The 27260-nt window shown below is 36.5% G+C and overlaps 5 protein-coding genes across 19 annotated transcripts; 2 read left to right on the forward strand and 3 right to left on the reverse strand.

Moving 5' to 3' along the window:
• The first annotated feature begins 1084 nt into the window (after positions 1-1084).
• LOC124298558 (uncharacterized) lies at positions 1085-4324 on the forward strand. The gene is made up of 4 exons (XM_046750728.1): positions 1085-1237; positions 2755-2912; positions 3025-3176; positions 4032-4324. The coding sequence occupies exons 2-4, from the start codon at positions 2786-2788 to the stop codon at positions 4200-4202; spliced, it is 450 nt and encodes a 149-aa protein (XP_046606684.1). The 5' UTR covers positions 1085-1237; positions 2755-2785; the 3' UTR covers positions 4203-4324.
• LOC124298534 (ras-specific guanine nucleotide-releasing factor RalGPS2) lies at positions 3879-12459 on the reverse strand. 8 transcript variants are annotated; one of them, XM_046750665.1, is made up of 13 exons: positions 12342-12459; positions 11565-11721; positions 11096-11292; positions 10625-10865; positions 10338-10501; positions 9936-10131; positions 9691-9863; positions 9418-9618; positions 8923-8997; positions 8011-8193; positions 7726-7911; positions 7483-7604; positions 3879-7394 (listed from the first exon to the last, which is right to left on the reverse strand). In XM_046750665.1, exons 2-13 carry the CDS (start codon positions 11637-11639, stop codon positions 7267-7269), a joined length of 1941 nt encoding a protein of 646 aa, XP_046606621.1. In that variant the 5' UTR covers positions 11640-11721; positions 12342-12459; the 3' UTR covers positions 3879-7266. The 8 variants fall into 8 exon arrangements, with proteins under 8 accessions (XP_046606621.1, XP_046606623.1, XP_046606625.1 ...); XM_046750667.1 differs by having other exon boundaries at positions 11565-11765; positions 12342-12442; XM_046750669.1 differs by lacking the exon at positions 12342-12459 and adding an exon at positions 12148-12305 and having other exon boundaries at positions 10625-10862.
• Positions 12460-13460: 1001 nt separating this feature from the next.
• Positions 13461-15741, forward strand: LOC124298555 (inositol monophosphatase 1). The gene is made up of 7 exons (XM_046750723.1): positions 13461-13611; positions 13683-13780; positions 14033-14166; positions 14243-14502; positions 14593-14698; positions 14783-14934; positions 15039-15741. The coding sequence occupies exons 2-7, from the start codon at positions 13721-13723 to the stop codon at positions 15143-15145; spliced, it is 819 nt and encodes a 272-aa protein (XP_046606679.1). The 5' UTR covers positions 13461-13611; positions 13683-13720; the 3' UTR covers positions 15146-15741.
• On the reverse strand, positions 15442-24638 carry LOC124298530 (serine/threonine-protein kinase PRP4 homolog). Of its 7 annotated transcripts, none has more exons than XM_046750652.1 (16): positions 24498-24620; positions 24033-24153; positions 23776-23940; positions 23312-23594; positions 22716-23188; positions 21956-22643; positions 21472-21825; positions 21289-21374; positions 21059-21205; positions 20828-20981; positions 20483-20735; positions 19928-20166; positions 19348-19548; positions 17404-17479; positions 16449-16619; positions 15442-16242 (listed from the first exon to the last, which is right to left on the reverse strand). In XM_046750652.1, the coding sequence occupies exons 2-13, from the start codon at positions 24074-24076 to the stop codon at positions 19348-19350; spliced, it is 3087 nt and encodes a 1028-aa protein (XP_046606608.1). In that variant the 5' UTR covers positions 24077-24153; positions 24498-24620; the 3' UTR covers positions 15442-16242; positions 16449-16619; positions 17404-17479. The 7 variants fall into 7 exon arrangements, with proteins under 7 accessions (XP_046606608.1, XP_046606607.1, XP_046606605.1 ...); XM_046750651.1 differs by having other exon boundaries at positions 16430-16619; XM_046750649.1 differs by having other exon boundaries at positions 15442-16619.
• Positions 24639-25441: 803 nt separating this feature from the next.
• Positions 25442-27229, reverse strand: LOC124298553 (uncharacterized). 2 transcript variants are annotated; one of them, XM_046750722.1, is made up of 3 exons: positions 27031-27229; positions 25967-26956; positions 25442-25863 (listed from the first exon to the last, which is right to left on the reverse strand). In XM_046750722.1, exon 2 carries the CDS (start codon positions 26855-26857, stop codon positions 26012-26014), a length of 846 nt encoding a protein of 281 aa, XP_046606678.1. In that variant the 5' UTR covers positions 26858-26956; positions 27031-27229; the 3' UTR covers positions 25442-25863; positions 25967-26011. The 2 variants fall into 2 exon arrangements, with proteins under 2 accessions (XP_046606678.1, XP_046606677.1); XM_046750721.1 differs by having other exon boundaries at positions 25446-25845; positions 27031-27226.
• Between the last annotated feature and the right edge of the window lie 31 nt (positions 27230-27260).

A 27260-nucleotide genomic window follows, 5' to 3' on the forward strand; every position in this document is an offset into this window, starting at 1 on the left:
CGCCTACGAAACCTTTTCTTCTTTTCTTTGATACGCCTCCGAAGACGCTTCTACTTTCCATTTTCTCTTTCCCTGTTTGTGTTTATTCTTGAGTCTCGCTCTAATAGATATTAAATGGAAGTAAGAAATCACCTTTGCATAGGATTTCTCAAACCAAGATTAGGATACCAGATTTCGAATAAAAATCGGGAATTCAACTATAAACGAAACTACAAACACGAGTTGAAGAAAAAACCTGACGCGATGTAACTTTTTGAGTATATCTCCCGCTTTGAGTGAGTAAAAATCTGTAAGAAACAGTATAAAATAAACCTGTGCAGGTTTTTTGGGTGGAGACCTATGCGTTCTATAATAGCCGAGAAAAGTGGCTGTACGATACTACAAAAGTATAGAAACACTGGTGAACCGAACTACAAGGGTCAGTTCTATTATACTCGCTACAAGACGTATACCACTTGATTCCAGAACTACGAAGCGGCATCAGGTGTAGCCCAACAGCACTTTTTCGTAAAAGACTCGACTAAAATCTTAGTTAAATGGATTTATACACCTACAGTTTGGCAGGAGTCTGCAAGCTCTGCAGGCTTTTATACCGGTGAGTTTCATACGTGAAAATCGACGATCATGAGGGAAAAAAGTTAGCCGGGTGACGTGGCTTTAAACCTTCATGTATTATTCTTTCGCTTCCGCGTGGGTATACGTATGAAACATGGTGTGTAAGGCCGCAGGATACCAATGGCAGATTAGCCCAGGACTTTTAGAGAGATTCATGATAACAACTTTTAAGCGGCGGCCACGTACGTTTCTGCCTTGTAATAACTTCTTTATCCGGCGTCGATTGTACGCGGGTCGGAAAAAAAATCGCTATTCCCCTTAATTTCATTCCGTATTGCCAATCCGCCCGACAATTTGTTGCAGCCAGTATCTCGTGTCGTATTGCGATGACACTGCACAGATTTCCAATGACCAAACATGTCGCACCTACGCCCGTAGACCGGATGGGCACCTAAGGCCCAATCAATCACACATGTATCGAGATGTCACGACGCGGGATTAAGGAAGCAAAGTAGACAGTCGCCGTTTGTCGCACCTCAACCTGATACGCGACGATATATACGATTTCGTTATGACCAAGTCAATATCCTGGCTTTGTGCATCCGCGGTCTTTATATTCTGAATCTTACGGCAGACGCTGGTCTATTGATTCCGCACGTTGTGCAGCGCCGATATCAAGAAGGTGAGTGAATTATTCAGGGCCATATAACTGGTATAACTGCAGTGGGCAATTTCAAACTTTTCAAGTATACCTACTTCACACCTACCAATGTTACACGGAATTCGGTGCAGTTTAATAATTTACCCAAGAACTGACGAAGATAACACAGGCCTGCGAATCGTAACTTTTAATTTCCCCTTAAAATGATAATGCTTTTTTTTTATAGGTATTCAGGTACGATGAATTAAAATACAGCGCTAGTTTTTTTTACAGCACATAGAGATTTATTTTTGCGCAAGCTATGCATTTTAACAGATTTTTTTTATTTTTTAAACTGAATGTTTAGTTGTAAAATGAACGGCGCTGGTTTTAAACAAGACATACGAGACTAGATGAATCAAAAAGACTTGCGACATCTTTTTCTACTTTTTTCAAAACTCCTGTTCAATCTTTTTCTACTTGCACTTACGTATTGCTCTAAATGTACCTAAAATCACCACAAACAACAACTGCACTGAGGATAGATGAATATTTAAATGTCAATACTCGAGTTGTATTAAGGAAACAGAAAAAGAAATTTTGCAGAAAATTTGCGTGATCGAATTTTTTCACTATTTTTTTCATAGATTCGTACCTAATATCTACCGATATTACTACTTATTGTCAGTTTTGTCAGGGGGAAACCATCGCAGGCTTGTGCGATCTGATCAATTTTGCTCACTTTATATCTGTCTCGTACCTACTCGAGTCGAAATTTAAACCCTACCGTAAGCCTGCAGATACCATTTAGAATACTTTTTGGTCCTCACGCCCTATTCATAACCTTTAGTGAGCTATATTTTTCACCGTTGGACCTCTTGCGGACCTTAACGTCCTATTATAATCTATTCCGGTACTACGTGCGATGCTCGTCTGATATGAGAGCCTGTTTAATGTCTTGAGGTCCTCAAAAAGTACAGCAATAGCGTCTGGATTGGTGATTGTGTTATTCTACTTACTCGGAATAATTAGATGCGATAAGGGACCAAGGTTGCCAAAGCGTAATAATCCAAATATTAACGCGTTATCTGTTACCAAAATAACAAATAATGCCCCAAACCCAAGATTTTACTCACCCTAAAAATTAAATAACGCAATTGAGAATTGTCAGAGTATGAGAAATGAATTTAAATCGCGTTACTTATCATCAAGGTAATGAGTATTTTTTTCATCGAATTTACGGAAGCATTGATCTTAATATTCAATGACTGAAATTATACATTCTGTGGTAAAGGACCCGTAGACGTCTTGAGAATTTAGAGGATACGGAGGACCCGTAGAGGTTTTAAAGATGTCCTACTTTGCACCTGAACGTGGAAGAAACGGAAATATCGGCCAAGTTTATGTCTAGAATAGCTTCTCTTTTTAAAACAAAGTTAATCCTTTACAGGTTTTACTACATCCTACGAAACGTAGGATTTGCAGGCGAACACGAGGGTCTAAATTTCTACTCGGGATATTCCATACTAATATTATACCTCGTCTCTTGCGTTTTGCAGTGATTTTTATTTAAAAACGAAGCGACGGCAGATGGCAAAAGCGACCCTTGGAGCAATATGGATGGCGGTGTGGGTGGCAGCCGCGATCGCAGCCTCCCTCAGAGATGTATCTGTCGTATTACCTGGGCGTGAATTTTTCAAGGGGCTACCTGAAGATGGTAAGTCGCCGAGCAAACGTAATGAAATAAAGAAAATTTGTTATTTTGTTAAGTAAGCGACGGCCACGCGGGTCGTTGAAAGGTGTAACATAATATCATCCGTCACGTGCAGAACAACCGGACTTTCTAACTTTTGAACTAAGCCGCGGATACACGGAAAAATTTATGGAAAAGAAAGGAAACATGTTATTCCGCGATGAGGAATTGGTGATAAACTTTCCGGAGGACCTCGGCATTCCGGATGGACTAGTACAAAAGTTTGAGGTAATTTATATACATATACTATTCGGATGTAAGTATCCTGCGGTGAATGATTAACAATTAAACATTCATCTAAAATCATTTATGCGCGTGAATATGTTGCAAGACTTTGTAGAAAGTTTAAAAGAATTATTCATACCCGCGTTGGAGTATATTTAATGTATCCGCAGCTTGCTGCACGTATACAAAAGTGTACATCAATGCGATTTGTTGATCAAACGTTGACTAGTTGACTTTTTTGGATAATTTATAGCAGGTGGATTCATTGATTCTCTTCACCCGTACAGTATAAAATTTCAAATTGCATAGCTTGGTCAGTCGTATAATCCCAGCAATGGGAATCAACTTGTGATATAAAAGTACCACAACTTCCTCATCGAACAGACATCCTCCTAACGTTGCACATCGGCGTCATGTATGCCAATCCAAATTAGTATCACGAGACTAAAGCCTAATGAATCTTTCGTGTCGCGGATAAAAGTCGAGATAAGACGTGATTAGACAGCTTAATTATTGTGTATTATATTTCATTAAGAATAATCTTTGCCGTAAACGAGAAAGACAAATCATACAATCCGTACACACAACTACATACGTGTACCTATAATTATATCTATCTTGGAATAAAATCAACAAAATCAGGTGTAGAGGGATTTTTGTCTATTGAAAACAAATATTTTGTTTTCTTTTAAACTTGTATGTTTGTTTTTTTTTTCTTATTTATTATTTATTCAACCCGCAGTGAGTTCTTTTTTTTCAAATAACAATTTGTATCAAGTTGAATATTTACATCTCGTGCACAGCAAGCAAGTACAAGGTTCTGCTTCATAATCAACTCTACCTTCAATCATATTTCAGGCTCTGGAGGTGCCGCAAAATTTCACGGAAAATTTGTACGACCTGGTTAAAACGGAGTTCAATCTTGACGAGCCGAGCATCCGTACTTTGATTCTGTCCCGTAGTGTGTGTTTGGTGAACGGGGTATGCATCGATCTCGACGACATAGGTTCGTTGTGTTGTCCATTTTGATTTTGATTAATCCTGATCCTTGAAGTCGTTGTACGAAGTTTTCTTTAGAACCTCCGTGACTACTTATAATACATAGAGTACTTATTATATATATATGATTACGTTTTCTCGTTGGATCAATGCATTCCACCGCAAAAACGACGCTTCTAATGGGATCCAACATGCCGGCGTGCCTGACTAACATACGGCAATAATAAATAGGTGACGATATTATATTTTCATGATCAAATGTCTTGATCGTATTCTGTCAAATCAAGTTAATACAAGATAGAAAATCCAAAGAACATCTCTAATTTTATCATTGAATAAGATTTTTTCCCAACAATATATGTGCTGCTATCAGAAGTCATATTCTCATATGTTGGATCCCAATACTTAGTTCGTAAAATTGATCAAATATATTATTATGTATAATTTAAGATGAAATTATTTCACAGTATAAGAATGATTTATGAGCTAGAGTTTACGCTTGTACTGGAATTAAATGCCTTTAATGAAAATTAAATTAATCATCTGAACAATAAACGATATTATATTTATACGTATACATACCTCGTTTTATAAATATACATATACTTTTCTGTATTACGCGACCGGGATAAATTAAAATGATAATAGATCTGGAAAAAAAACCAAGGCAATACGGTTGCCTGTTTTTTAAGTTCCTTCACCATTCGCCATTCACAATTCTTTTGCTTTTTGGTATACAGAAAACATTGTATCTATATTTGCGCTGAAATATTATCCCATCGGTTTCCTAGTCGTTTATTGAATCAGTCTTCAACAATGTCAATTATATACTACGTGGTTCGTATTTACGTATGTACGCATGTGAACTGTTCATTGAAAATAATATATATAGTATGTATACATATAAACAACTACAACAAACAATTAATCATAGCAATAAATGTTAAGGATTATGTGATAACGTAACGTGATATGTAGCACACACAGTGATTTGCATCAAAGACAGTCTCAAGACACTAATTGGCCTCATCTAACTTTTAAACTTTTCAATCCGCTAACAGATATGTTTTATTTCCCCCCCATTCGTTTCCCTTTTCAATTTGATTCATTTTCTTCCTCATATTCCGTTTTACACAGTAAGCATTTACAAATATACATAAATGGAACAACATTGAATATACGCACGTCATGATAGAATAGGTGCGCAACTTACAATGATAAAGTGAATAAAATCGCAAAACTTTTCATAATATAATAATAGTAACAATAATAATAATAATAATAATAATAATAATAATAGTAATAGTAATAGTAATAATTATGTAGTACCAATAAACGATAAACCTATGTGTCATGTTAGTTTTTTTTTTTTTGGGCAAGGTCACCTGCAACATTTGTCATCAGGCTGTACATTATTGCTAAAATACCTATATTGTATAACATATACACGTATAATACAAACCAATATAAAATATAGATTAATAGTGAAGTAGAAACTGTGGAGTAGTAACACCGCATTTATAACGTGTACGCCTAAATTTGCATGTATATGTAACAATCGCATAGAACATTGCGGTCGCAGTGTTTCAAGCTTGAAGATATATATATATATATTTTTCTTTTTTGTTCATTATAATGTATTGTGTATCTTTTACCTTGTACTCAATTTTCTTAAAAGACAATTTTGCAGTTCAAGAGTCATATTTAAAAAGTTATCATAAAAATTACAGATTGTTAAATATACGCATTGATGATTATTTATCTAACGTTTTGAAAAACAATGCCAGAGCTGCCGATTGGTCACACTGCAACAATCTCATACTGAAACGAAAATAGGCGTGAGCTATTCTTTATTTAGTTAATAAAATATTTTATCTCACATGAAATAGCGTATTACGAATGTGATTCAAATCTCCACTAATTGCTTGAATTTAATTATGGTGAAAAATATGAGTCAAGCTATCAGCGTTTGATACAGTAAATTTCTCATTTTATCAATCAAAAAGATGCTCGAAGAATATACAGTGCAGTTACCATTTATGCGATAAAAATTTCCACAATAAAGCGGACAACAGTTTCGCATTCCACGGAAATGGCAATTCAATTTTTTTTTTTATTTTTACGGACTAGTAAAAGTTAAAACACTTTGGCAACTTGGTTTGCAGCTAGCGGGCTTTTACGATTATTTTGAAAATAGTTGTGTATCGATTTGTTTTTATATAATGTAAGAATATCGCAGCAGGTCAGCGGATTTAAAAATGATTATCACGTTTACGATATATTTCTCACAACGCAAAGTGTACAGAGTACGGTTGCACAGGAAGCAAAGTAGAAAAAACAGAGTGAAATCAACAAACACAATAAATTTCTCCTATACAACTTGGCAATATACTAAAGCTGCAACTAACTGCACTAACATCTAATTTACACGTAAAATTAATTTAATCTTAACAGCAACAGTCAAAACATACGCTTTCAACATGTACGATTCGTGCAGATCTTCATACGTACCATCGGATATGTCGACGAGTATCATTCTTCCCTATAATATCTATTATAATATTAGGAATATAACACTGTACACAATATTGCTTTCAGCTCATCATCCCTATACGCGTACATTTGTATGTGTAGAACCGACGGTAAATTATTAATAACGAAACCAATGATTAGTAAAATATTGATAATTGTTTTTAGTCCGTAGGATACGTTTAAAAATTTGCAAATAATGCAATTCGGTAATTATTTCCCCATCCAGCTCTCTCTCTCTCTCTCCCTCTGAACGGGCACACAGCTTTATATTGTGACAAAAATAGCTATTGGCGACTTTTAATGAAGTTTTCTATCCAGTGGTATTATGTATGTAGTATAATAGATTTTATCTATGTTGTTATAAAATCGGAAAATATACGTATTGTGTATGTGACTAAACAATATCGTCGATATGAGTTATGTCGGAAGTATAGTGGGATGAAAATTTATCGAGTAAAATTCCGCAAGTTTCATGTAATTCGTGAGCATCAAAAAACTGCGGCGTTGAGTTTCCACCGATATAAAACATCTTGCGTAAATGAACTAAAGAAAAATAAAGACTTCATTCGAACGACATGAGATTGGCGGGTATTGGTTTTCTATCAGTCGCGCCACGCGCTGTGGCTCGTAATTCTCTCAGCCATTGCTCGGCCGCCTCGGTTGACCCTGCGCGGAATTTGTAGACGTTACCTAAATGATTGAGCCAATCCATGAATATGAATTTGGTCGAATAAATGTACATAATGCTTCAACGCACAAACTTTCGAATTATTCTCACCTTTGTTAGGGTCTGTTAGTATAAATGCATCCGTATGTAAGGAACTATCCAATGGTTCGACTATCCATCCCAAAATCGACACCATTTTGTATGGTTCACGCTTAAAATCAGACCTGTCGCTTCTGAAATGAATGAATTCATTAGAGTACTATTTGATCAGCAATAATTTGCTTCTTTTCATTATCAAGTTAGGGCTCTAGGTTCCGAAAGCATTGGAACAACAGAGACCGAGGTAATGCTGACCCTTTGAAACACTTTGGCGAAAAGTAGACGATGGACGATGCCCATACTTGTACCCAATATTTTTGCCACGTTGTAACAGCAGGCTTACGACCATCTCGCAAAATAACTTTGCGTCGTAGTGAGCCCTGCAGACCACAACGAGGTTCTTTGGACCCGCTCAACTCGTGCGGTGATAAAGCCAATGAACTGCAATTTTATTCAAAACAATTAACGTAGATTTTGAATGACGTACCCGGACATCATTGGAAATGTTGAAACATTAGTTCATTGAATTAATGTCAGTACCTTGTTCTTGAAAGTAAACTACAGTCATCATCCAAAGCATCTGCCGGTGAACTCGGTGAGCTTTCTTCTAAATCTACCACTTGCGGATGCAAATTTGGCTCCTCTAGTACAGAATCGTCGAGGAGATGTCTCACGGTTAATTGACTTGGTTCTAATGGCACCGCTGAACTCTTTCCGAAAATACTGTAACATTTCCATGAATTATAATTTTTAAATTTTTATCGCAGATATATTTTTGCTTAATGACACGAACATGCACCTTTGACATTCAAGTGTAAAACTAATCCATTGCATTGTGTTTATACATTTCAAAACAGTACATTTTTTTCTCTTGCATCATTTTCTTTAGTACCATCTATCATTGAATTTAGAGAGAGAAGAATCCTTATTCAGAGATTAGTTCTTTTAATTTACAAAAATTTTTTTTCCAATCCATCCCTTAACATTGGTTGTCATTGTCCTCCAATGAGGTTTATTTTGCTCAAAATCTCTCTGAGTAAGATTTCTTCAACTGTTTCACGAGTGTTGAATTTCCTCATGAAATTCAACTTTTATTAATGAACATCGTCTACACACACTTCGGACTATACAGTAATTACGAGGACAATCCATCGGCAACTGCGCTAATCATTATCATTTTCACGCGTAAATTTAAATGGTGTCATAGTTTAATTCAAGTTGAAATTTTTCAGACACAGAATTCCTACACAGAACAACCGAACGAGTCGTAACATAATGTACATCACATGCAAAGCTAAATAAATAAGACGAAAGAATACAAAACGAACATAGCCATTAAGTAAGTGATAGAAGAAAAGTAAAAAACGAAAAGCAAACATGTGATAAGCTTAAGTTGTAATGTTCGCACAGTTCACATTATACGCAGATCCTATGCAAGGCACTGGGACTCACCCAGCGGATACCAAGCTAGGCCCCATTCGTCCTCCTTGTTTGTGGAAGTTGCGTGGAAGACTCGTGCTACGGAATCTATTCAATCAATTACATTGATATACAAGAGCTAATACATATTGTTATTCCGAGACTTATTCCTATCAAGTAAGACAACGAATAACAGAATCAGCATCCTGGTGTGTAACGGAACTGTACATTGATAAATTATATAAATCGTCTTTATTAATGAGTGCGGTGAGTTGATAGAATGCGATTCAGATGTAATGGTGAAACATGTAAAACGTAAAAAAAACCTCATAGCGACTTTGAGCGAGGTGATTCGATTATTGGCTAAATTGCAAATTACCAAATTGGATGCTTATGCTAGAACGATACCCCATGACGAGTTTTAGAAATATTATGAAAACTTTCAACACACAATGTATAATTCACACACTGAATATGTGGGTGTGATTATATTCGTACAACAGGTTCGTACTTTGGGATAATACTCACTTTGTACCAAGACTCCTACACTTCCTATGACCAGGGACAAATTTATTTGCAGCTGAAGCTGCATGTAGTCTTAAGGATCCTGCGCATCCTCTGGCTGGTGATAAAGAAAGCGCTGCAACAGCGGCGGCAACATCACCAACGGATTCTTTGCTACTGCTAGACGATGGCGCTGGTGAATTTGGCTCGAGTTTCATAGACAATCTATGATAATGAGAGATATTATGCAGCGAAGCAAAGCAAGTGGAGTAGAAAGGATTGTATGGCCGAACTTACTTGTAATGATCGTCTTCAAGAAATTTCTGCAATTCTTCAATGTAACGAACGCTGTTCAAGTATCGCTGGACCTCTGGCAAGACTGCAATGCCTGGATATTCACTTGCTTGAAATGTTTCTACTCTACTTAGCACGTTGTTCATTTTCAGTGTTCTTTGATGATTGTCATTATTCTGAAAATCAAGACAGATTTACGCCTGATGCTTGAAGAGATTTGTTAAAAAGTAACGTGAATTCATTGTTACCTTTGATGCGGGATGAGCCATATCGATGTAAACGAGGTCGGTCAGGAATAAGCCCAGGTAAGGAATGCATGGTAGTTTAAGAGAATCTATGTGCTCTCTGAGATTCGTCCAATTATTTTTATCGCTGAAAACTTCGGCCAGTTTGTCAAATGTCGTTTTGTCTCTTTTTGATAGGCAGGCCCAAGTTTTACTTAATCTAAAATTTGATAAAATTATGCTAAAAACTCACCAGAATTGTCGAAAAACACACAAATAACAAGGGCTAACAGTATTCGTATTATCTTTTAGCTTTTGATAATCAACAAATTCTTGCCAGACTTTTTACATTTCACGAAATTATTTTATTTTTATAATGATAATAGGCATTAATTTCATATATCTGTTATTATTTTTAAGGCTCACCTGTATATGGAAGCACTTTGCAATCCGGAGATGACAGCGAATAGAGAATGAAGGTTGTTTAGGTCGTACAACTTTTTAGCAACACGTATAAAATGTACTAAAATTTCAGAACGTTGCTTAGGCATGGGTGCGTTCAAAATCTCTTGGACAGTCCAAAAACTGACCTGTTGAAAATGTAATTGTATTGTAATAATTAATGCAACAGAAACTAATTTTTAAACTGCACTGAGCGCAAGATATCCAAATTCAACAAATTCGATTGAATAATGGAATTAGCAATGACCTACATGATTGAATCTTCGAGTGAAGCCAACTACATTCGGTGCTACGATTAGTTTGTTCTTCTTGTTCCATGAGCAACTCGACAACTCTTCTGGTCGAATCGATCTGAACGCACTCAAGTCTAAAAGCGTCAGCTGAGTAGCCAAATCCTCCGGTTGTACATTCGTCGCAACTGTAACGTTGGCCACAGGTGAGTTGCTGTTGCACCGTCCAGGTAGAGAATTAGATTTACATGCCACTGAACTTCTAAAAACATTTTATCTATATAACAACAATGGTTGTAACGCTCGGATGTTTTCGAGGCAGATCAGTCAAAGCAATCATTTATGCAGGTAGAGTAAGAATAGTGCAAGTGGAATAAAAATATGGAAACGACATAAGTGGGAAAAACCAGTCTGTTAATGTACGAAAATCCAAGCCGCAAAAATCATTTAAACGTTATATTTTACCTAAGTTACAATGAACAGTGAACAAACCCATAATTATCGTAGCAACTTTGTACTGTAGGTGGAGTCAGCTCTGAATACTTTCTGTACGGCTTGGGCTTTTCTCGATGCTCCTTACGATCCTTGTGTACTTTGTCTCTTTGGTCCTCGTCACAAGGCAAGAGAGGACCACTAGGAGAACTAGTATCCCCGATAAATGATTTATCCTGACAATCCAAAGGCCCGCACTTCAGACAAGTAAGAAATTCAAAAAAGAGGTGTTATTAGCCAACGCACACACATTGTCAAATCATATTACGTTAGAAGCAAAATGTTTCCGTACAAGTTACAAAATTCAACAAAATAAGTGAGAACACATACGAATATAGAAAACAACAAATCAAGGTGCACCAATTTTCCTGCAGCTCTTTCTGACCCATTCAATGGCTGATCAAATAAAACGTACGATTATTACAGTTAATAAATGAGTACGGTTCTTCAAATAATTGGATTTACTTGCCTCGGAGATTCGCAGAGCAGCAACGGAGTCGTTGGATAAATCGCGGGGCATAGAGGTATAACGCATGTCAGCCATGAGGCGACACTGCTTAAAGGACACATTACACCTCTCGTCTATCTCCTAGATGTAGCCTAGCCACATCCATTCATTCCTGACTCTGAAATACAACCAGTGAGAAATGGCAAACGCAAGTGACGTAAACTGGAATAAAAAGCAAGCGTGAGTAATCTTGATGCAATGTATCTGTATCTATAGTAAGCAGACAGTGATAAGTGTTCGATAAAAGAATCCAAGACATTTCGTGGGCTGGTTGAATTCTCTGGTAATAGATGAGCAATCTTATCACGGGAATATTTACCATTCAATGAATTGCGTCAATAATTAAATTTCCAGGAAAGAGAGATTAAGCTTTCGGATGGCAGGCTCTCGGATGACTCTGATCTTAAATTACATTAAAGTGGATGTAATTATCGTCCGTGCAATGTCTTATTGGGCACGTATCTTGGCTGCTCGAGTTCGGGACAATCGACTGAATAATACTACAGCCGTAATTATATTCGTTATTGATAAAGTGGATACGTACGCACGTAAAGTTGATTAAACGAATCAAAGTTGCGTACGCTCTCGCACACGTCAAACACACTCAACCACCCAAGAAGGTTACAAACCGAAATATATTTAATTGACATCAAATTGAGGCAGTGGGATACTTCGAACAATTGCGTTAGGCTATCACGCGGTGCTAAGGTATAACTTATTTATTATTTCTATACATACTTGTTATTTTTAGTTCGCTAGGTGGATAAACATTTTTACCGAGGGGGAAAAAAATATAATATCTTGCAAATAAGCTTTTCATAAGTCGATCTTGTGTCATGCGATGTTATGTAGATGGTCAACCCTGTTGCAATAACAAACCCAAGCAATCGTTTGGGTGCTATTCATTGCAGCGACATCGCCATCTCATTGGCTATGACGCTGACTGGAGAATCTAAAAACAGCTGCCCTAATGGGCTTTAGTGTGACATCCGAAAATCGTCGTGCGCTTGCGTTCCCTAAGATGTTCCAACGGTAGAGTTGAGAACTTATCGCAGAAAATCAGAGTTACCGATTTCGACATGATGCTGGCTGCATTCACCTTCCGAGCGTTGCCTGAAGATATATTCTTCACTCAACGTTCCGAGTAGCACGGTCTTCGCAATGGTAAGTCCAAGCCAGTACTATGCCTGTGTGTACTTTATACATATAGATGCACGTTGAAGATATGGAGAACGGGGGACCTATTTTCTGAGTTTTTGGAGGCCAAAATTTGAAAGCGGTAAATGAGTTTTAATTAAGAAAAACCATGCGAACACTTGATTAAATACATAAATGAATAATGAAAATGAATCTGTCATGAGGTTCGTTGCAACTTAACTGGAATGAATAGAAGTCGTGTGAATTTATTGAAAATTTTGATATGGTAATAACATTGTCTTTCAGTAATACAAGTTTTTCCCCCGCGCAAAGAATTAGAGACTTAGAACATTTTACTCAAAAGTAAGGCTAACCCCTTTGAATGATTTCTGAAAATTTTAATGATTTTGAAACATGCTGAAATCAACTCTTTGATGCACCATATCGACGTAATTTTGCGAGGGGAATCGATTGGGTGCAGTCCGAAAACGCTACGAGCAACGTGTCAAGAGTTACTGCCGAAAAAAGAAAGATTTCTTTCCTAATTTCTCTGCTTTTGATCCTTACGTTCTTCGTGTCTTTTCTCCGTTTCTGCGGGTCTAATTAGTCTGTAAAGGGTCAAGGATATCGATTCTGAAACTAAAAATTTTCAAGTCTATACATCTTCAGTCAACGTCCATAACGCATGGCTCATTGGTTCGTATATCGTACAAAGCGTCAGAATAATTGAGAGGGCGCTATACGCTGTATAAGACTCATAAGACTGACTGCACACTGCACAGCGCAGATCGGATTTATTTCCATTCACGTAGTTTGAGCGAACAGTAGAGCCGGTAGTTTCCATTGACAGTACGTGCGTAGGACACGTACAGTACGTATATACACGAAAATTTCACGACTATTACCAGGCATAATTTTTTACAGCTTCTCAAATTTTCGCAGGGTCTGACAAAAAAAGAAGAAAAGTACCGAATATAACAATGGCTGATTACGACCAAATTTACGATCTAGTTCTTAAATTAGTTAAAGAAGGAGGTGCTGTAAGTAACAAATGTTCATAATACGTAATCTAATTATAAGCTTTAGGAAATACTTACGTATAAACATTGATTAGACTGGACAAGTGATGGAATGACTGACATGAAATATAGACTAAGACACTAAAATCATACCCATATAGTACTGTCTAATTAAATATAAAAGAAATTGTGAAATGTTGCAATACATTTGCAATCTTGGAATATTATTATATCATTGACAATTTCATTTTTGTTCAAACATTGCCTCTGCAGCTTATAAAAGAGACCATCTCTGGACCGAAAAATGTTGAAGTCAAGTCTTGCGATGTTGATTTAGTAACTGAAACAGACAAACAAGTTGAGAAGTTGTTGATGGATGGTATTTCTTCCAAATTTCCCGACCACAGGTAATTGCAATATATGTTGTAATTTATAATCAAGAATCGCTGCAAGGTGGTATTTAGACCTTTAGTATACTCATAGATTCATTGGCGAAGAAACAACAGCATCGGGAGTAAAAGTAGAACTGACAGATTCTCCAACGTGGATCATAGATCCAGTCGATGGAACAATGAACTTCGTTCATGGATTTCCTCACACATGTATCTCAATTGCACTAGTAGACAAGAAGATTCCCCAAATTGGAATGGTATACAATCCAGTCATGGAGCAACTTTTTACCGCACGGAAAGGAAAAGGAGCATTTCTAAATGGCAAACCAATTCATGTGTCCGATGTGAAAGGTAAGCTTTACCAAAAAATATCGCTGACTGTACAATTATCTTTCTCAGCTTGAATCAACAACTAAATTTTTTTCACAAAACACGTTTCAGAAATGAAAAAAGCCATTCTTATGTTTGAAATGGGTACTAGTCGTGATCCAGCCAAAATGAAAATTGTCATGGAAAATTTAGCTATTCTAGCACCTCTCATTCATGGGTATGTACTGCAAAGCACCAGCAAACTTGACTCAAATGATGAACATATTTATGTTTACTGAACACTTGAATGGAATTTTTATAGAACACGAGCTTTGGGCTCTGCTGCGCTAAACATGTGCATGGTAGCCCTTGGTGGTGCTGATTGTAATTTTGAATATGGAATTCATGCTTGGGATATCGCAGCTGGTGATATTATTGTCCGAGAGGCTGGAGGTGTTTGCATCGATCCGAGTGGTAAGAGTGGCGCAAATTTCTCAATTTTGCATCATTTAATCCTGATTTAAACAACTATTGTTCACATATTGTTTGTGGTTTTAATATTGTTTGATGATATTTAGGAGGGCCATTCGATGTGCTGAGCAGACGAGTATTGTGCGCATCGACGCAAGAATTAGCCGATGAAGTAACTAAAGTATTAGTACAGTATTATCCGGAACGAGATTAACGACAAACTGAGCGATCGCTCAGTTAGATAATATTCGTGTCTTTCTCATAGATCTGTAATTTATTTTCGTCACAAGGTGGTGTAACATTTCGATACCAAATCAAAACTGGTTTTATGATATTTGTTACCACAAAAATAGCCACATTACAACAAATAAATTCCAATTGATATTCCAATTCTGAGATGCAATTTGCGTCACTTTTTTATTGCATTTAGGTACCACACAAGTACCGATAGTTCACTACTACTGAAATGTAGTTAGTCCCAGTTTGGTATCCTAATTTTTGTAACTTTGACTTAGAAGAAACGATGTAATGTCCGATTCAGATAGATTGCATAATCCTGTATAAGTAGAAAAAGAAGTGAATTACTTCGTACCTGAGAATGTTTTCCTAGTTGAAACTAGGCAATTAAAATGTGCGAGTGCGGTAGTACGAAGGGCAATACCCTGTTTAATATTAGGAAACAAAGATACCACATACTTTACCAGAGATATATGTATTTTAAATTATTCTTCCAATAACTATCATTATACCTCATATAAGTAAAATGTAACTGGTACTTCGAAATAAAGATGGATCATTGGTATGAAGCAATCATTACAATCTTTCATTTTTCATTGACCAATCAATCCTTCCCCCACTCCAAAGTGTTTTGCGATTACTATCTACAGTAGTTATCAAGCCTTTAGATAATCGAATGATTAATTGTCGGGAAAAAAGTATAGTACGAAATTTAGATAAAAATTATTATAATCATCTGAATCCACATGTTACATTATTAAATGTATTTACATTATGATAAATCTTACGATAACAAAGATTCATTCTTTGCTCTGCGACTACCAAGTTTACCTCTGTCATGACTGAGGTGAGGCAAATCTGCCGATCTTATACTGTACTAAAATGCACACACAGTGTCGATTGGTGTATTCTATAATGCATACGAGTGCATAATAGTTGGCTTTTGGAGTTTCCTATGATGCGTTCAACCATTATTCGTCAAGACAGACTTAGTTGGTAATTAGAAATTTTAGTTTCATTCGTTTGAAACTAACTTCCATCATTCATTACGAAAAATGTAGTTCTCTCCTTCATCTGAAAATCAAAAATGTAATCAGTCAGTGAATTGATGTATTTTAAATAGGCTCGAGTAATAATTTAGAAATTTTCACAAGGCACGAAAAATGCGCGACTTGGCATAACTTCAAGTAAATGAAAGAATACTGTCTTACGATCATTTTGTTTCAGCTAACACCTCACCTGTATGCAGATGGATACTCACGTGTTTCCTAATGACTTACACTGACTCAGAAAAACCTGTATCAAAGTCATTCAAGTTATACATCTGACGATCTCAACTTGGTAGATATGCATTATCTGCCGTCGAAGCTGTCATCAAACCGGGATAAGACAGCCAGGAGATTTGACCAGATTCCATCATCTTCCATTGCCTCCCCTCCGCTCAGGGAGGGCTATAAGTGAAACATTACCAAATAGCAAATTAGAAAAAAGTTCAAGTTGGGAAGACATGGTATCTTTACTTCTGTACCAAATCCATCCAAATTTATGTACGCAAATATTAGGGGTATTACGTGTGTACAAATTATTTGTTCAAAGTCGTGAAAGCGAATGTTGAGAAATAATTTCTTTTCAAATGAAAGAATCATGTGGCCATTTAATTGATCAAATTTATGAAGGAGCCGGATTATCACAAGTAATTATTAATTTTAGTTTATTGGCATGGGATCTGTTATACATGTTGGTGTTTGTTTTACTAGCTCAATTCAGGTTCTCGATAAATCGATGTTTTTTTTTTTGACTACTTAACGTCGCAAAATAAATGCAATAAATTTACAAGAGAATTTGAGAAAATAATTCCGTAATTCAACGAGTTTCTCAAACATCTTCCAGCGACACTCGTATGTTTGAGTAGTAATATTTACATGTCTTATGTGAAGATAAGACTCTTGCGATTAGAATGCAGGATACAAGTCTATTTCAAAAATTGAGATAGCTCCATTAACATTCCTTGTAAAATTAAAAATATTTTTGTAAAAAATTGTAATTACTACTGTTTTTTCCTGAACGAAATAATAGATGCAATAGAAAATTTCGTGCATCCAAAATGATTCATTATTGGAAATGAGGTGTTTTTTTAGTTGTAGTACGTATCTATATAATTTTTTTTTGTTGAGGTAGACAGCAAATATGAAAATGGATATAATAAATATCCCATAAGGCAGTCCCCATGAATACCTTGCAACGGGAACAGCGTTAAAGGCCCTTGAAAGGTCCGTCCACACTTAATGCTGATTTTGAATCGAAGACTCATCTGAAACATAAGCAGCTTCGTACAATTTTGCAACGTTTAAAGTGCTTTCCGAGATCGATTTTTTTTTTTTTTTTTATGTATATGCTTTTTTTTCTCTTCGGTGCAAGTAACAGCAGCACTGATAGTAAATACAATTATGTTGATTTACTTTCTGGTTTGCTAGTCTCAATTTGATAAGATCTATGATCATACAATTAATACAATTATAAATAAATTCAATAATCCAATTTGATCGACCGTCATCAATACTTTTCAGATAACGTTTTAACTGAGAGGTATAAACCAGATATAACAGCTTATTATTAAAAAGCTCCGAAATGAATTTCAAACCTCTCTCTTTGAAGAAAAGATATGTAAACGATTAATTAAGTAGTATAGAACAAAGTAAAATTCTTAGATCCTTTAGTTAACAAAGTAAGGTAGTAGTGAAGAATTTCATTCTATTGAAATTAAAATGCAGGTCAATACGATCTTAATTATATTTTGCTGTTTCAAATATGTATGTATTTATGTATGTATTATATAATTATTTTCTTCTTTTTTATTTCAACTACAGTACTACTTACTATACAATGTATTGTTAGTACACCAAAATTCACCGCTAATGCTCGAAATAGAAACATATTGTAGTCAATGGTTTAAAAAAATAAGTATAAAAAAAAAAATCATGAAATTAATTGAAATGAAGTAAACGTTGAAAAATGTGCGGCTCGTATTGCAGAACCTCTGTATTGTATGACAGAGAATTTTTCTAACTTCTTTGTCCGTCATTCTTTCCACTACATTCTTTTAAATAAATAAAGTATGTAAACGGCACGAAAATATTATTCAGTTATAGGTATATTGTACATGATTTATATAGACACTATTAGGTGGAACTTACACGAGACTTTACGATCTGAAAAAACAATTTTCTATGTAAAAATTACACTATGTACCATGTTCAACATTTCATGGAAATGGATAAAAATTTCGATCAATTTTATATAAAAAAATGTAATTTCATTCCCAATACTCTGCGCACTATCATTAGAGTCTACATGCGGAAGCCTGAACTATACTACCTTCCCTCTGTTTAATAAGGTAGACGTTTTTCGCATCTTTTATAAGTTCCCTCAATCTTCAAGAAAATATTCATTCCAGAGTATGGTACATTTACAATTGCAGTCTAATCTAGAGAATAGGACTTCTAAAGTGTTCCGGTATTCATGTACTTTGTCCTTTCAGAATACGAAAATATTTCTATACCTCAATCAATGGGTTTAGACAATGACGGTATAATTGTGTTTGTATCCAATGGAAAAAATGATTCGTCGGCAATTGATGTTAAACAAAAAAGAACAATATTCGAACTTGATAGTTGAACGTAGAAATGTATATGTGAACCACATCTTGTACAAACGTGTGAATCTGTCGACTTATTAGTCATTGAAAAAACGGCCAAGTGAAAATAATTGGCTATACGGATGCAAGTGTTAATTACTTTATTATAGTAATCGTTAAATGTTAACGGGAATAGAATCCCTAATCACCTCCCTCGTCATGTAACTTACGGTAAATAATAATTGTACATTATTTTGGAATTGTGAAAACACCGCGAACAATTTTACGAAAACCGTTTAAAAATAGCAACGTCCGGTTCCACCTATTTCCACAAAGAAAAAAAAAATGTGAATGATTTTACATTGGAATACATAATTATTTACCACATTTTTAAAAACGAGTGCCATTACTATAAAGTAGAGTAATCGATATTCAACGATTTTTCTCCTAGTACTGATTATCAGTTGTAGCAGTGAATAATAAAGATTTTCAATCAACGTTTTAATTAAATCTCCGTCGAGGAAGGTCCCCACACGTGGGGTTACCTAGATTTTCTCTTGTATAAAAGGATGAGCCAAAGCATGGTTCACGGTTATGCGTTTTCCGGCATCCAGCATCAGGGTACGCTCCAACAGGTCCCTTAGTTGGCCGACTTTACGACTTTGTTCAGGTGGCAGGGAATTACCTCCCAATTCGGTGCCAAGATCACGGCTGGCGGAAAGTGTCGACATTATTACAACTTTTTCCTGAAATAGAACCGAATCAGTTTCCATAAAAGAAATGATGATCGATACTCAGATAAATCTATTCTGATTATATACATGTGTATTATCATTATCAGTTAACATCAAGTAGCTTGTTGGAAGTCGCTTGCTGCTATTATTTTTGTTGCATCAGTAGTTGCAGTTCAGTTTAATCAGGAGGAGCGGCACCACCTTCCCTGCTCATAGCAATGTTACATGTACAAACGAAAAGAAGTTTGAAAAAAAAAAAAAAACGAAAGAAACAAATCTGTGAGACCATGGGCAAAAGGTTTTGAATATTATTGCTCATGATTAAATAAATAACACGTAGGAATGGACAATTTAGATTGTCAAATAAATAATTAATATTGGGGATAATTACCCTTTCCGTAACCTTGTCCACTTCGTGATAAAGGAAGTTGCAGTTCGCGTCGAAGTGCTGATCCTTGAAGGTACCTTTTCTTATAAGTTTGTTGGGCATTTTTCCCTTCAGATCCATAAAAAACTTCAACATCTGATTATTCGTTTTTCCCGAGAACATTATTTTTCCGGTATAGAGTTCGTAAATGGTGCAACCAACAGACCACATATCAATCCCGAAATCATACGGTATACCAAGAACTAGAAAATATTTACATCAATCAATTTGTCTTAAAGGGGAAACGAGGTATCTCTATCTATCTTTGAAGCAAACAAATTGAATAAGGAATCGAAAATATTTCATGAAAATCTTATGACAACAGCATGTTGCAATTTACTATAAACTTTTGTCACTACTCGAGATTTTACCTTGTCAATAAGCCACGACGGTAACTTTGCAATACAATTTCAATAGGGCATCTGCTTTGCAATTCAAAAATGTACATTTCTCAAGTATTTGTGCATATACTATAAGTGGATTACAATTGTTCTTAGTTCGATAATAAAAGATACTTACTTATTTCCGGTGCACGATAAAACCTTGACACCAAGTAAGGCGTTATTTCATTTTCATGGGCGTGCGAAGCTGAACCAAAATCGCAAAGTTTTAGCACCAATTTACTTTCACTGACTAGAATATTATCTGGTTTGATATCAGCATGTAATATATTAGCACGCTTCAAGAGTTTCAATGCTAAAAATAACTGTTGGGTGTACGATCTCACCGCTTTTACATGAAGACCAACGTCTTTTCCATATTTTTTCAATACCTGAAAACCAGATTTATTTTAATGTATTAAACTGTACCAGGGAACAATTGAAAAATGTGCGAATCTCAGTTTATGTCGTGAAAATAGCTCACCTCTCTCAAATTCATAGCCAGAGGTTCAAATACCATACACAAATGATTTTTGTGGAAAAAATGTCTGAAAAGACGCAGGCAGTGGAATCGATCCTCGGGATCTGCGTCGTTTAGCTTCCGGAGAATCTCCAACTCCTTGAGACCCGTCTTATGCCTGCAATAACAAGTATCATTGGTTACGATATAATGTAAGGTATGCAAAATAGTATTTATTGTGTCTTCAAAACGCACATTATTTCGTTATTTCTGATTATTTTTACAGCCACATCCAGATTCCCTCTAGCAGAATCCCTCGCTCTGACAACGTTACTGAACACACCTTGACCGGTATAACCGTACACTATATAGCGAGAATCCAGTGTTTCTCCAACTCGTACTCTGAAAAATATTACAATTTTTAGCACAAAAATAATCAAGATGAATAACAAAAACTAGGAATACGCAAAATAAATTGAACAAACCTGTAATATCCTTCGGCATCGTCCCAATTGTCTGTTAAACTTGGATTATCTGGGCCACCAGGTCTCTTGCCTTCTACTGTAGGACTCTGAAATAACAGAGTAAAAAAATTGTGATGAGAAACGCTCTAGAACAATTAGTAGGATAGATGAAATATATGGGATGCAAAAAAGTGTCAGGCTTACGTTAAAATCACCAATATTGTCGGCTTCCGCAAACATGTCCCACTCGTTACTTTTTTTAGGATTTTGTTTCTCATCAGATTTTGACTTCTCTATAGGTTTGATCTCCTCCTGTTCCTCCTTATTTTCACCACCGACAGTGTTAAATCTGGATTTTCGCTTTTTCATAGATTGTTGAGGTGATTTTGGTTTTTCTGGTAATGGTGGAGTGTGGCTCTCTGAGTTTGATTCATTATTGTTTGAAATAATATCTACCGATTTGTGGGACTCAACTGACACATTGTCTGACGGTGGTGAACTAACTACTGTGTTCAACTCCATTGAAAGATTTGAATCTTCGCTTGGCCCTCCTAACCTCTGTAATAAACAATTTAAGAATCTGGGTAACACAATGTGGATGAATGCCTACCCGATTGCTTTGGCACGACCAAAGTCTACATAAATTCTTCTCGTAAAAATCGATAAATTGTGGAACCTAGATACTTACTTTCAGGAGTTCTTCTCTCTGCTTCCTTCGCCGCTCGATAATTGCTTCCTCATCTTCCTCTTCTTCGATATCAATGTCTTTGATGTCCTCTTCGCTGGAACTCTCCGAATGTTCTACCTTCAAACCCTCTGACAAGGAATCCTTGTACTTATCATTTTTGTCTCGTTTGCCATTCTTGTCCCTCTCCCGCTCACCATCGCGTCCATGCCTATCTCTATCCCTACGGCTTCTAGAGATAGATCTAGACCTTCGATGACGGTCCAGGCGATCTCTGTCGTTTCTGTCAGTTCTATCATTCCTGTCATTCCTGTCATTTCTGTCGTTTCTCTCATTCCTCTCGGCTCTCTCATTTCTGTCATTTCTGTCATTCCTGTTTCTCATGGGACTTCTAGACCTTCTGTTACTCTTTGACCTTTCACGTATTCTATCGTGATTTCTGCTGTCTCTTCTTTCCCGACTTCCTTGTCTCTCCCGATTCAATTGATGGTCACGATTCAACTGACGTTCTCGGCTATCCCTCTTCTCTCGACCAGAGAACCGGTCCCTACCACCTGAGGTATCGTGATTATCTGATTTTATAGTACGGTGTCTCGAATCTGACCTTATGTCTCTGGCCTTGGATCCATTGCGAGGTGAAGGTTCTCGCCTTGTAGCGTGCCTATCAGAATCACGTTTGCGCTCTTCTTCCCTGTAATAAAAATCAATCTATATTCATTACGAACACTTCGGTAGTTGAATAACACCAGAGGTATTAATTTACCTTCGTTCATGATCTCTCTTGCGCTCTTCCTCCTTCTTGAGCATTTCTTTTCGCCTCTCGTCATCCAGTCTCCTGCGTGATTCTTCACGTCTTGCATCCTCTTTAGCCCGTTCAATTGTCTTTCTCGATGTCCTGTCTTCCCGCCTTGGTTCGTCTCTACCCCTAACTTTGTCATCTCGTTTGCGGTCAGTATCTCGTCTTTTGTCCTTCACCTCCTCGCGACCCCGTCTGTCTCGGGACATATCAACAACTACACGCCTCTCAAGTTTTGAAGAGGGCACTCGTTTTCTCTCTCTACTTTCTGATCTACTCCTTGGACGCTTCTTACGGCATATGCTATCCTCGCTATCATCTTCGACTAGAATTATATCAGGTGTTTCAGCCACTTTCATCACACCTTCCTGCAGTTGAGTTTTACCCTCTTTCTCAGAATCATCAGATAAATATTGCACTAAACATGCCTGAAGTCTTTCCTGTAAAGAAAACAACAATAATCATTCTTTTTTATGACCACTCATGATTCGTATTTTTCAATAATAACCCTATATGATTTATGAGTATGATTACTGAGAGAAGGACAAATGTACTAATTTTACCTTCTGTTTCATTAATTCCTCGAGATCAATGTCGTCTTCGATAATAGTACAGTCAACTTCGTCCGAATCCAAGTCGATTAGTTTTTCATCTTCACTTTCCTCAGAGGAAACTACCTCAAGTTGCGAAGCTTGCACTTTGCCATTCATGTTGGTCCCTTTAGGAACATTTGTATTTTTATGGATGTTGGATGACTTGACGTCAACTGGGAGTGGCTTTTCTTCAACAGAACCATTTTCATTGTCCCTGCTCTTTTTTGGACGTTTGTGCTTTTTATGTTTCTTTCTAAAAAATATACTCTACAATGACATATGCAGGCATAACAATATCTTGGCGTAATCATAATTGTGTCAAATAATCCCTTTTTAAAAACTATTAAAAATTTAGGTATGGTTTGTTTACAGGTATAACAATCATTATTATTTATCTTCAGAACTAAAATTACAGTAATGCTTGATAGCCTCACCTTTCTTGCCGATCAATCCTTTCCTCTTTCTCCACAGTTTTGTCCTTCTTGTGCTTGTGATGTTTGTGCTTCCTCTTCTTCTTTTTTTTCATTTCGCCTAATACCGCTATATCAGACTCATCCATCGAATCAGTTTTTGGATCAATGCATTCCAAGTCCGAACTTCTAGCAATGTAAAACAGATCACAGAATTTATAGTAGGGAATCAAACTAAGCTACCGCTTATTAATAATTAAGAAATAACAGATATTGACTACCTAATACATAGTTGAGAAGATTCACAACAGCAGTGAAGAGTCATTTGCACGTGTGGATTAAAATCCGAATCCGATATATCAGATCTGAGCTAAAGTATAAGGTTGTCTGCTCTTCGGTTTCCTTGTTTGACATTAAGAATTGGGGAGCATAAACTGACCTTTAAGATCGCAGATTGCTAGGTTTTAGGTTTGGTCCAGATATAATTAGGTATGTTCGAATTGTGGTAAATTATATTAAAGTATGAGTACAAAGAAACGGAGGTATTAGACGAGAAATAACTGCGCCAACAGTCTCAATGAAAATGATTAGATTTTCTCAGAATTTTACGGTGAATTAACGAATGTATTTTGTTTCGGGGCAGCCAAAATAAACACATGAGCGTATTACGAGCGATACGAGGGCAATTATGAAAACTAATCGGTACATCCAGCCAAATTAGGATTAGAATTAAATGTCCAACTCACCCCATCTTGGCTTTTCCAAACTATCACAAAGAAAATCCCACTTATTAAACCGCAAAACGATTCTCGTACGTAACGCTGCTCTCTCAACAGACCGCCATTTTCATTCCCGTTCTCCTCGGCCGCACAAGCTTCGACTACTCGCCGAACGACTAACTAGATACAACGTGTATTTCCGGTTTAAGGATCAGAATCCGCGGGAGGTTGCACAAGCACTTTTTTATCGACGGAGCTTCTTCAGATTTTCCGACGACGTATGACTTTGTATTTCTCTAGGTATTTGAAATTGCGTTTGGCGTTTACAACTGATTCCTCGATTGCCTTGCACAGAGCCTGAAATCTGCTATAGGCCGACTGGTTCCCTGTTTGGTACTGCTTTCAACCACAGTACGTCTTTTAACTGCTACAGTCGCGGCTAATTCGCAGTTCACCGGTGACGCCGCCGCCATCTTACATTGTGTTACATTTCACAAAGAATATGATTTATCATATTTCTTCACATGTTATAGGATGTATGTAAACATTACTGCAAGTTTAATTAATGCAATTGTAAAATTACCCCTTTGATAATCTGAAAGTCACAGGTACTTGATAAATAAAAATGATTTTCAGAATTCTTATAATTATCTCAGTTTTTGCAATGAGTTTTCTGGCACCACGTACTTTAATTAAAATTACTCTAATTACTTTTAGCCCTGTACCCTTAGGCTTCTGTGAATTTCATCATCACAAGGAAACTCTATGAACCTGCATGGAACACTGAGTAGGTCCATCTTGAGTATACGCGTAGGCCATGACTAAGGGTGTAACAGGTGCAGGCAGGAAAATGTGGTTCTTAACCGGTTTTGGAAAAATTAAAATCGAAAACGTTGGAACAGAAATTTGTATATCATTTTTTTTTTTTAAACATATTAAAGATATATATATATATATATATAATATTGTTGAATTATATGTATTAAATTCAATTTACTTCAGATTACTGTTCTGGATTTTTTTTCTGTGGATTCTTCAAATCGTCTATCATGAAGCAAACTGGGTTTATGTTTATGAACGATGTTCTGTCATTGTATAACTTGGCAGCATATTACACGTATTACAGTATCTCCTGATATCATAACGTTTGAATATTTTTTTGCATGCACGTCTGCTGATTTTTGCATCCTGGGCCTAAATTTGCAAGTCGTCTTTGGCACACACGAACAATGGTTGAAAGCAGTTTTCCGCATAGGCTGGCAGCATATTGTACTATATTCAAATGCATCACCTTATTCGTGTCTTCATTTAATCAGCACCACCTTTGATCCTAGCTTGGCGGGGGTTGAATTAAAAGTTGACTGGTACTGACAACCTAGTGAAAATGAGCCAACTATAATACAAAATACTGATTATGCATACTAACTTTTCCCCGATTTCTGTAAACAAAATATGATTCAAACAACGAATAATAGTAATGAATATGATTTCAATACCTGTTTAGTCAGTGTGAATGACAAAATCCTTGTCTTAATTCAGTATCAAAGCCCATGCCCGTTTCCAGTTTCTTTGATGTCAGTAGTTTCTCTCTTCGGTACATACTTTTTCATTGTTCGTTGTCGAATTTTGTGCCGTTGCTTGAAACGTTTCGCCCATGACTCGGAAGCCTGGAATTTTAATTCCGGAAATTGGCTGGCAGCAGCGAGACCCCATTGCTGCAAATTTCTTGTTGTAACAGGTTGGTTCGATTGTCGAGCTTTCATGAAACGATTGTAAGTGCAAGAGTCGATTATTTTGAATTTATCTTTGGTGGTACCACCGCTAGTAATCTGTTTCTCCCACACTGTTAGTTGGTTCATTCTTTTCAAGCGGGATCCTCCTTTTTTTTGGAGGGTCTTCAGCGACCATTTTGGGTGCGATTTTGCCATATTAACGATCTTTATCTTGTACTCTAGTGGCACGTGATCAATATCCGGTTTTGTGTTTTCCTCATCGGGCTCGTACTCATCGTCCGATGCGGATCCAGATATGGAACTTTTGACCTCGTGAAACAAGCCTTTTTCATCTGACTCTTCAACACTAATTAACTCGTCTTCATCAATGAGTGAATTTTCATCCAGTACCTCTAGAATTTTGCTGTAAATTTTCTCTCCGATTTGGATATGCTCATCCTTTATTTCTGCCGAATGATGCGCAGTAATATAATTATTTTTAAAAAGAAGCTGCTCACAGTATACCAGTGCAGTTCGCAATCTTTCTTTTGACTCTTGACTGCTACAGGAATCTGCGTCAAGTTCACTCTTTACTTCAGCCACCAATGGTTCAGGCATTTCAAATTTTATCATCGTAAGATCGCCCATCTTGTTTCGCTGCTCAATGTACCTCATGTAACCAAATCAAGAGCTCACAAAAGAATATAAAGCGGCTCCTTGACGCCGCTGCCCCTCCTAACTGCTCAAAGTCTTTTGTTCCCGTACAGCTGACTCCTGCAGGATAAAACCAAGTTGGTTATCTTTGTTAACCCGAATTGTAAATTGAATTTTTGGATACTTATACTCACAATTATCGTTCTATGGGCCAAGGATTACTGTGCGGTTACTCCGTTATCAAAATGAATTTGAACTCTTAAGTAAATGACAACTAAACTCGGGTGAGACAAGCTTTGCGTACGTTTTTCGACATGTGAAATTACAATCAGTAGAATCAAATGTTTTGAACAATTCGACCAGACTGCGATAGATCGAAATTGGATTCATTGAGCATAAACTTAGGTCTATTAATGAAAGCCAG

This window comes from Neodiprion virginianus, chromosome 2 (assembly GCF_021901495.1).
Source record: "Neodiprion virginianus isolate iyNeoVirg1 chromosome 2, iyNeoVirg1.1, whole genome shotgun sequence".
Taxonomy (NCBI): Eukaryota; Metazoa; Arthropoda; class Insecta; order Hymenoptera; family Diprionidae; genus Neodiprion; species Neodiprion virginianus.